General features: G+C 30.9%; 1 protein-coding gene across 1 annotated transcript; it reads left to right on the forward strand.

Moving 5' to 3' along the window:
• The first annotated feature begins 10,534 nt into the window (after positions 1-10,534).
• Positions 10,535-10,858, forward strand: LOC148203873 (uncharacterized). The gene has a single exon (XM_088107792.1). It carries the CDS (start codon positions 10,535-10,537, stop codon positions 10,856-10,858), a length of 324 nt encoding a protein of 107 aa, XP_087963918.1.
• Positions 10,859-11,326: the final 468 nt, after the last annotated feature.

Consider the following 11,326-nt stretch of genomic DNA (forward strand, 5'->3'; position numbering starts at 1 on the left):
TGCTCAACAACTATCGCGTCGCTGTAGATAGAAGCAGTCCACGCAATAGCACACACTAATCTTCTGCACATAGACAAGCAAATTAGTTGTTTTCAAATTTTGGTATATAAATAATAGACAAATTATTTTTAAATTCATATGGTAATTTTAAAGATTTTTTTTCTGTAATAATCCCATTTAATATATATATATATATATATATATATATATATATATATATATATATATATATAGTTATTCATGATAAATTTAATATAACACTTAAATTTAAAATCTCATCTAAAGAATTATGTGTGACAATGATCGTTAGAAATTTAAATACAAATTAGTCTGTATTTATTAAAAAAACTATTGATGTAAAAGTTATCAAATTTATATGTGAAAATTATAATACGAAGGGCTTCTTATATTGTGAATGTATATACTCTTATAACTTATAAAAATTATATCGCAAGAAAAATAACACTCTTGAATGTTAAATATTTATTTATTATTGCCTATTCTAATAATAAGCCTATGAAAGATGGCTGATAAAGAAAGGAAAAAAAACTCTATGAAAGATGATTTGATGTTAAAACCAAATTAGATTATTATTTACAGTAACTATAGTAATATGAGAGAAAATTAAAATAAGTCGTTTTAGTTTTTTTATTGAAAATAATTATTTTCTATTAGAAAACACTTACATTAATTTCCTATAAATGTTTGATGCTGTGTTTTTATGAAGAAAAATGAGAAACACATATTCTGCATGGCGAGCAAATCCAAAATACTATTTTGTCTTTATTTTTTGGGTTGAACTTTTTGTGTCTTGTGTGTCGAGCTGACAGCGATAAGACCGAACAATTGACACAGACCAGTAGATTTCAGAGGTGGGAACTTTTTTTCAGAGTTTTTTAAAAAAATTAACCAACTTTATTTACTCTTGTTAGAATTTTGGTTTTCCAGAACCCAATTTTAACGTTTAACGTTGATAATCAATATGCTGGAAAATAGAAAAGCTGAATTCTAAAATGATTTTCCACTTTTGAAAAATATAATTTAACAAGTAATTGTTAAAATGAATAAATAATACTAATAATAATAATTTTTATTTTATTTTATTGTTCTGGTTTTAAATAAATATTTAAATTAAAAAAAAATTAATAATAAAATAAACAATAATCAAATATGTGAAATCAATTACAGAACTTTGAATTGAAAATATATAATAAAACAATGCAAATGAAAATTTTAAATTATATTGTCAGAGTAGTTTAAGAAAATAAATGAAAATGTATTAATAAAAATAATAATATATTATGAATTAAAGAAATAATAAAAGTGTACTTTTCAAATGTATAATTTCCAACATATACATTTTAAAGTGGTTCACAAAAAAAGTTTAATATAGAAAATATGCAATTACATTTTTTTAATTAAGATGAAATTTTTTATATCAATTAACTTAGATTTAATTTAAAAAGAATTTTTTAAGTAAGTTGTAACATCAACCAACATAAAATGTTACCCTAGGTTAAGACAATAGATGATTTATTTACATTGTCTTTAGGGAGTTTGAAAAACGTCTAGGTGTTTAACGAATTTTAAAATTTATTGAAGATTTCGACGAATTTTGAAAAATTCTGAAAGTCACTGAGTGCTAATTTGTATGTTGGATCCATTTTATTATTTGGTTATTTGAAATAGATTTATAATCGATTTTATATATATTTATGATTATAGTTGTGTTGATTGAAGTGATAATATGTGTTGATAGGGGAAGCTATGCTTAGCTAAACCCATATCAGATATGTGTTGATAGGGGAAGCTATGCTTAGCTAAACCCATATCAGATATGTGTTTTTAGTGATGAACAAAATAAATGTTTCATAATTTCTTGTGTAACAAATGACAAAACCGTTGATTGATCTTTTTTGTCTGTGTGCTTAAAATGATTGGTATACATGCATTTATTGTATGAAATGAATCATAAGTTGAAACATATTACACTTTGTATATTTGAAAGAAATAATCGATTAATCTATTTATATAATCTATTATATTTCTTCATATTTCAGTATATGTTTTAAAGGGGCAAAATAGCTAGGTTTTAACCGATTACATTAGTTGTATAATTGATTAAAATACGTTGTTATGCCAACATGTGTTTGCTGAGTGCATTGATGTGTTTAGAATGGAAAATGATTTTGAAGTTTACTTAAGTATGGAACTTAATCGATTACACAAGTTTCATAATCGATTAATTGTTTATCTTGTGAAAATCATTTTCATTGAAAACTATAACTGCCTATAAATATTAATTGGTTGTTGGCTTGTATGATTTATCCAATCGATTGCATGCACCATTTATTCTGTTAAATCTGAAACATATGTAAAACTGTTAAAGTAGAAAGAAAAGCTTAATTAATTACATTAAAAGCATAATCGATTAAACTGTGTCTGGTTTGGAAAACTCTATAAATAGACGCGTGTTGCACTCATTCAAAACATTCTCTATACTTACACTTTCATAAATGATTTGTTTGTTAAGAATGATTGCAGGACCGTCCTAGACTTCTTGAAGAATCAAGATCATTCATTTCGAAAGAAATCATTTAGATTCTTGCCAGATAATTGTGCTTACACATTGTTGATCATATTGTGCACTTGATGTGTACTCTTTGAGATCAATGTCTACACTATAATAAAGAGAATTGTGTTTCCTATTCCTATGAGCCAGGAGGAAAACCTGTGTATTCTGCATTGAGAATTAAGATTGCTCTCTCAAGATGTATTGAAAGTTGGGATTGCTTCTGAGTTGTGAAATTAATTGTGAGGTTTTTTAGTTTTTGTATTAAAAATAATTATTTTCGATTAGAAAACACTTACATTAATTTCCTATAAATGTTTGATCCTGTCTTTTTATGAAGAAAGAAAAATGAGAAACACATATTCTGCATGGCGAGCAAATCCAAAATACTATCTTTGTCTTTATTTGGGTTGAACTTTTTGCGTGTCTTGTGTGCCGAGCTGACAGACCAATAGATTTCAGAGGTGGGAATTTTTTTCTGAGTTTTTTAAATAATTAACCAACTTTATTTACTCTTCTTGTTAGAATTTTGGTGGTTTTCCAGAACCCAATTTTAACTTTGATAATAAATATGGTGGAAAATAGAAAAACTGAATTCTAAAATGATTTTCCACTTTTAAAAAATATAATTTAACAAGTAATTGTTAAAATGAATAAATAATACTAATACTAATAATTTTTTGTTTTATTTTACTGTTGTGGTTTTAAATAACTATTTAAATTAAAAAAAATATTAATACTAAAATAAATAATCAAATATGTGAAATCAATTACAGAACTTTGAATTGAAAATATAAAATATGTGAAATCAATTACAGAACTTTGAATTGAAAATATCATATTAAAATAATGCAAATGAAAATTTTAAATATATTGTTCAGAGTAGTTTAAAAAAATACTTGAAAATGTATTAATAAAAATAATAATATATTATGAATTAAAGAAAAAATTAAAGTGTACTTTTTAAATGTATAATTTACAATGAATACATTTTAAGGTGGTTCACAAAAAATTAACATAGAAAATATGCAATGACATTTTTTAAATAAGATGAAATGTTTTATATCAATTAACTTAAATTTAATTAAAAAAGGTATTTTTTAAATCAGTTGTAACATCAACCAACATCAAAACATAAAACGTGACTCTAGGTTAAGACAATTGACGTATAAAGTTTTTTTAAAAAAATGAATGTATTAGTATTTTTGCAAATATGATTAACTTTTATATGATGATGGTTATAGAAATCACAGTTTACATAATGATGTCAACAAAAAAAAAAACTTCTTATGCATGACTTAGGTAAATTAATATAGGTAATTTTACTTTGGAAGTTTCTCTTGAATCTTCTACTATTTCTCTTTCTAACTACAAATTTTTTATAAATTTCAAAACTATTCTTTGTAAAAAAAATTGTATAATAATGGTTTCAAAGTGAAAACTAAATCGAGGGTTTGAAAAATGATTAGGTATTCAATGAATTTCAAAATCTATTGAAGATCTCGACGAATTTTGAAAAACGCTGAGCGACACTCTTTGCAAAAGGTTTGTCATTGAGCGTCCTATCTGAGCGCTCGTTTGTATGTTGGATTTGTTTTCTTCTTTGGTTATTTCAAATAGATTTTTAATCGATTTTATATATGTTTATGATTATTGTTGTGTTGATTGAAGTGATAATATGGTTGTAGATAAGTATTATGATGGTATTGAAAGAAGGAGAAATTCTTTGTGGTGATGATTTTAGTGTATGCATTGACATATGAATGTCGGTAATGAAGTATCCTGAACTCTAATAATTATTCACACTCAAATAGAGCAAATCAAGTTCTGTGGTGAGAGTCATAGGAAGTCTTACGTGCAAAGCGACTAACCTTGTAAGTAGTAGGGTGATAACCCCTTTGTTTATGACTCTACAAAACATAAATACTACTAGGTGTAGATGTCTATAGTGAATCTCAATGTCAAAGACATGTATCTAGTAGTTGTTTTGTATAGAAGTTCTTTCTTTTAGAAAAACACATATGAACCATAGTTGGTTTGTATATATTTTTTATTATTATAGTTACTTTTTCTGGGATAAGTGTATTAATATATTATATATTAGGTCTATCTGTTTTGGTTTTATTAATTTTATAACATTTTATATAGTATTTTATACTATTTGTTTCAGTATGTAGGGTTGAGAACTACACTTTTCACAAGTTAATTTTATCTCCTTTCTTAACTTTGTCTTTCCTTTCCTTCGAGTTTGTTGACTTTCCTCTTGTAAGGTCCAAATCCGAGCGGTGGGTACCTGCTAATGGCACTCGGATGCTCAAGTCAGTTTTCGATTATCGATAAGTTATTGAACTTGAAGCTATTTTAGCTTGTCCCCCTCTAGCTCCTTTCCCCTTAGGAAAGTCGTCTGAGTTAGAATTCCTCACTACACCACATCCTAACACTGCCATGCATTTCATCGAACACCTTGCAAGCACCACCAACTTCATCCGTGATCTCCATTCCGCTGCCACTCCTGGATCGTGAAGCTGTTCAATCTTGAAGAGTGGAGTTGCTTCCATCTAGGGTTGTACGTTTTGGGGAAGTGAGATATCTCCTTTTCTCTCCCTAGGATTGTTATCGAGAGATATCTTACAAATCACGATCTGGGGAATTCTCCCAAAAGCAGTATTTCTCAGTGATGGTGGTATGAGTTTTGGTTGTCTTAAGCTCCTAATCTTAATGTAGAATTAATTATTTGGGATGCAAGGCATTGTGACCTAGTAATTAAGGATGGATTTCTTCACCGAGGGATCGGGTTTTAAGTAATTTAGCGAGTGACGTTGACATTAATGAAAGAAGAAGAATTCTTATATACATGAGAGTAAACTAGGTGAAATCTAACTCTAACAACATATTCATCTCATATTTTCAATATCATTCATTCACCCTTGTGTTTAGCCTCAATTGATCAAATTGAATTCATTTTTATTTTATTGCATTTGCATTCAAAAACCCAAAAATATGTTCTTTAGAGTCTTAATTAGTTGAGTAGTCACATAATTGTTTAGTGTCGTGAGTCTCTTGGGAAACGATACTTGGTCTTACCATTTTATATTACTTGTGCGATTCGGTACACTTGCCGATCCATCAACAAGTTTTTAGCACCATTGCCGGGGATCAAAAATGTTGTTAACACCATCCTTTTCGCATTCATAACATTGTACAACGTTGCTTCTTGAACTCTTCTTTCCTCCTCTTGAAAAGCCTGCATGGTTAGTCGTAGAATTTTTATTCTTCATGAATCTGTTAAATTTTCTCACTATCATATTCATGATTTCCTTTTCTGGTACTTCTGCATCTGATTCAGATTCAGATTCGGCCTTCTTGGAGGACTTCTTGCTTGTGGCTTTGAGAGCAATCGGTTGTGTTTGAAAGGTTTTCAATCGATTGAAAAGTCCAATTCCAATATCTTGATTTCTAATGGCCCCCAATGACCCATTTGTAACAACTTGACTTTTTTTAGTATTCTTTTTTCTAAAAAAAAGCAATATTAATCTAAAATAAAGTCAATCATTTTTAACACGATAAGCTAATTCTTACGTTTCCACACTAAAGTGAGATATATGACTTTATTATTTGTCCATTTTATAGTTAAGGTATTACACAATTGTTTAGTAACACAAGTCTCTTGGGAATCGATACTTGGTCTTACCATTTTATATTACTTGATACGATTTGGTACACTTGCCAATAAGTTAACACACCACATCGGCCTTCACTATCGTCTTAAAGTCTTTGGGCACCTTCACCATCTTTCTTTTTCTTGCTATTAGACTAAGCCATGACTAACCCAAAACTTCCCTACACTGGAATCTCAGATTCTAGCAACCACCTCGTGCAAGCCGCCGTGACTGGCCACCACCACGTCGGTCTCTGAAAAGCGAAACTGCTTATTATCACGCTGTAATTGTGCGCCACCACCCATAACATCAATGCCGCAAAGCCTTAATGAACCGCCAGTTGCCGTCACGCACAACCATCATGGTTGCTGCAAAGCTGTCATGAATGCGCCATAGCCACCATCTCCAGCAAGCTTCGACCTCTAGAAAGCTGTAAAAGAAGAACTTAGATCATGAACACCATAGTTTCTCATGCACAACATCAGGCTGCCATCAACAGCGGTGAGTTCAACGCATAAACCTAAACAGAGAAAACGAGAATCCCACTTCAGGTACCCTAATTGCGAATCCATCTTCTCGTGAAACCTTCATCTCATTCGTGGTGCAAAAGCTTTCCCTTCACGCACTAAGCCAACACAAACCTGCAAGGAAACCAAAGAAGCAAAAACAAAAACCAAATCATGAATTCCTCCCTAAACTAACTGAAGCCACTATGAGGAAGAGGGAGAAACCTTATTCTCCCGCCATAAGAAGAAGCAGCATTCCCACAAAATTAGAAACCCTAATTTTTTGGGTGGCGAAGGGGCTGTCACGTGAACCCTCAAAACCCTAATTAGAAATGTGGCACAAACTTATCAGGGAAGCTGGCATCCCACGTGGCGCATCGTTAGACACCTCATAGAAAATCTAATGTCGTTTCTTTTTAAGGACTAAATATACGAGTTTCCTAACTAAGAGGACGAAAATGAGCAAACCTTTCAAAGAGAGACGAAACCCAAAATAGCATGATAGTTCAGGGACTAAAAGTATATTTAACCAAAAAGTGACATCCATGAACGCCTCCTATACAAATTAATCGATGTTGTCTTATATCAGAAGGTGGTCTATTACGTAGTGAGAAGATAGAATAATTTTAACTATATGATAGATAGACTAAGATGACATTATATCGATGTTCTCTGATCTTATAGTTACCACAAAAAAACTCAAGATGATGTGCAATCCTTTTCCCCCACTAAATTAAGTCATCATGAGAGGAAAATATTTCATTCATTTTAAAATTATTTTTCAAATCTTCCTCTACCACTTTATTTATTAAAGAAGAAAAATATGATATAAAGCTATAATTTATTTGAGAATTCATACCATAAGAACATTGTTCCATTTTATATTATAACCACTTAAAACATAATATCCACCCCTCAATATCTAAAATGATTCATAATAATACTACTAATAATGGCTACAAAATTATTAAAAAGCATCTAACAAATTTTTGATAAATTTAAAATAATAAAACTTTAAATTAAAATTATTGAAAAACATCTAACAAATTATTTATAAATTAAAAAAAGAAAGCCTAAAAAAATTTAATAAAACGCATATAACAAATTAATAATTAAATCAAAACAAAAATTATTTATAATAAATTTAAAATACTAAAAATTCAAAAATAATAATTGAAATCCATCTTCAATGGATTTCGAACTCCTGAGGTCTTCAACAAATTTTGTCATCTATCGAGGTCTTCAATGGATTTCAAAATTCATCGGGGCTTTCAATAGATTTTGAAATTCGTCGAGGCCTTCAACGGATAACGGATTTTGAAATCCATTAAGGCTTTCAACGAGTTTTCAAATCCGTTAAAGCTTGTGAATTCGAGTATAAGGTTTCATTCACCTATTTTTGCACGACAAACGTTCCAAGAAGTAATTTCATGAACAATGCACCAACAATTGTCTTCCTATGTTGCTCCAAGAGGACCATCAACCACACCAACAAAAAAAAACAAACGACAAGGACACAATGGACCCAAAACACCCACATTAACCAACAGTAAACAACAACAAACACAACAAGCATCACACTAAATAAGGGAACTAGTGGCAAACAAAGAAACTAATGGCAATGAAATCGTGAAATTAGTAAATGGTAAAGTGAATGGGGTTGGGTAGAGGTGCAAAGATTTAAGTAAGGGAAAAAGAAGAAGATAGGAGAGTGAATGAAGTTGTTGAAGGTTGTAAAATTTGGTAAGCAATAAATTACCGATTACCAACCTTGTTTATTTTTTTTAAATTACTAAAAACAATTCAGGAACTTGGAGGTGTAGGAAGAAATGTTTTGAGGTGTAGGGAGAAATGCTCGAAGAATTTTTCTAAACTCATCCAACACCTTACTTCAATGTGGATGCATAAGTGTGCGAAGACAATATTAATGTTTGGAATATACGATTTTGATCACACATCTTCAACACCTTTCTTTGAACTAGTGATTGAAAAAAATACCAATTCAATCCAATTATTGTTCACTTAAACTAAAAAAAATTATTTCTCAGCTAACAAAACAAAATTCAAAATCTTGTTTGTAAACACGACTTTAATGTAAATAATAAAAAAAACACTAAAATTATGCTAAAAACATGAATTTACCCGTACTTTTTTAAAAACATATATGTTGAGATTGTTGATAGGGGGAGCACAGGTTTAGCTTAACCTACAATCTCAGTGATATCTGAGTTTTTGATGATGACAACACATAATTAATAACACATGTATATTCTGTGTTACATGTTCTATGTTTACATGTCATATGCTTCTCTTTAATCTGTTAAATACGTTAAAGCATATCTGAGAACATGTTTGAGCTATGTTTGTATTGTTCATTGCATATCACTGTGTGAAAAATATGATTTTATATGTGTATGCATGACATATGTTTTCGGGAAAAGAAAAATCACAAGCACTATGGTTGAACTTTAAATGTGTGGCAAAACAACAGTTTTAAGTCGATTACATTATGGGGTGAATCGATTGAAACTCGTGTGTTTGCACAAACTATTTTGAAGTGTGTTGTGAGTTTTTTTAAAAGAGAAAAGTTTTCAAAACTGTGCAAAAAAATTCACTTAATTGAATGCATGCACTATGTATTCGAATAAGTTAGTTGATGTTTTGAAAATCTGTTAAATGCTGGTAGCAACTAACATAACGGTCATATTTTTAAATATGTTGACCAAGCATTAAATGATAGCCGATTGCATCAATTGTACATTCAATTATTTGTTTGACTGCTGCTAATTCTGTTATAAATGAATGTTATATTCGATTACGTTAGTAGCTCATTCGATTAAAACACGTCTGATATGTGTTATACTATAAATTGACGCAGATTTAAATTCTGTAAGAACTTTTGGTAATTCTAACAATTTCATATCATTTACAGAAAGTTGTGATCTTACAGAAAGAGAGGAAAAACTCCAAGAAATAAGATTGACCGTGGTGATCAAAAACTTGTGATTTCTTGAAGACCAAGACTGCTGTGTTTCAAAGACTGATCAAATCTGCACACTTGAGTGTTAATGTGTGATCAGATTCTACAATCTCTTGAAGATTGATTTGAGTTCCCTGTTGTGGCTACAGGAATAAGAGTGTGTGTGTTCTTGACTTTGAGGGTGCCTCAAAGGGGTTAGACGACAGAAGAGGGGATTCTTGTTGTTGGTCTTGTTGTTGACTGCCTATATTAGATTAGAGGATTAAAGAGGTGTTTTATGTTTTTGACGTGAGATCTCTATAAAAACATTGTTGTAAAAACCTTGATCTTTATAGTGCATTGACTTCCTGTGGTTGGAAGGACACTGGATGTAGGCTTGGTCGAACCAGTATAAAAACTCAGTGTTTGAATTTTCTGATCCCTACTCTCTTTTATTCAATCGATTACTTTCTGTACTTATTCGATTAAGTTTTCGTTGCATTGAAAATCTTTTACCGTGCAATTCAAGAAAAAGTATAAAGGCATTAATTTTAGTGAAAACGATTTTAAAAGCTTTTGGTTTTTACACTTCACCAATCACCCCCTCTCTTGGTGTGAGAAATTGAGCCATTCTATTTTAACAATTGGCACCAGAGCAGGTTTTCATAAAATATTTGTAAAACTAATTAATTACTATTTCCATTTAATCGATTGATCCTGGAAAATGACTTTCAATTTTCAAACCTTTAGTGAAGGTGCATCCACAAATAGACCACCACTATTTGCTAGAGAAAACTATGCCTTTTGGAAAATAAAGATGCAATTTTTTCTTGCATCCATGGATAAAGGAGTTTGGGATGCAACTCTAAACGGTACATTTGAGCCCACTCAAATTGTGAATGGAAAAATTGTTTTGAAAAACTTTTCAGAGTGGACTCAGGATGAGAACCATAGAGCACAGTGTGATGTTAAGGCTAGGAATGTAATTGCTTCTGCACTAACTATGGATGAGTTTTTCAGGATTTCCCAATGCAAGACTGCCAAAGAAATGTGGGAAGTTCTTGAAGGGACACATGAACGTACTGACGAGGTAAAACGTGCTAGAAAGAACTCTCTTGTGCAGGAATATGAGCTGTTCAGGATGAAGGTTGGGGAGGCATAATTCAACTGGGCTTCATTCAAAACCTTACTTGCATAATAAATAGTGTGAAATACTTTCTCTCTTCTCTGGCCAAGAACAACACCTATGGCATAATTACTAGCATCACACATCAGCTCAAAATCTTGATTTCGATCAGGAGCTACAATTACTGGAGCAGAAATCATTTTTTTCTTCAAAACATCAAACGCCTTAAGGCACTCATCATCCATCACAAATGGTGCGTCCTTAACAAGGAGGCTGCTTACGGGCTTGGCAATCTTTGAAAAGTCTTTGATGAATCTTCTATAAAAACCAGCATGACCCAAAAAGCTTCTGATTCCCTTCACATTGGTTGGTGGTGGGAGTTTTTCAATGACTTCCACTTTGGCTCTATCAACCTCAATTCCCTTGGAAGAAATTTTATGACCCAAAACAATCCCTTCCGTTACCATAAAGTGACATTTTCCCCAATTGAGAACAAGATTGGAT

Source organism: Vigna umbellata, chromosome 2 (genome assembly GCF_029865625.1).
Source record: "Vigna umbellata cultivar VRB3 chromosome 2, Vumbellata_1.0, whole genome shotgun sequence".
Lineage (NCBI taxonomy): Eukaryota > Viridiplantae > Streptophyta > Magnoliopsida > Fabales > Fabaceae > Vigna > Vigna umbellata.

Bases quoted from the DNA above. Each gene is read 5' to 3' on its own strand.
- LOC148203873 (XM_088107792.1), top strand. From the start codon at position 10,535: ATGGATAAAGGAGTTTGGGATGCAACTCTAAACGGTACATTTGAGCCC.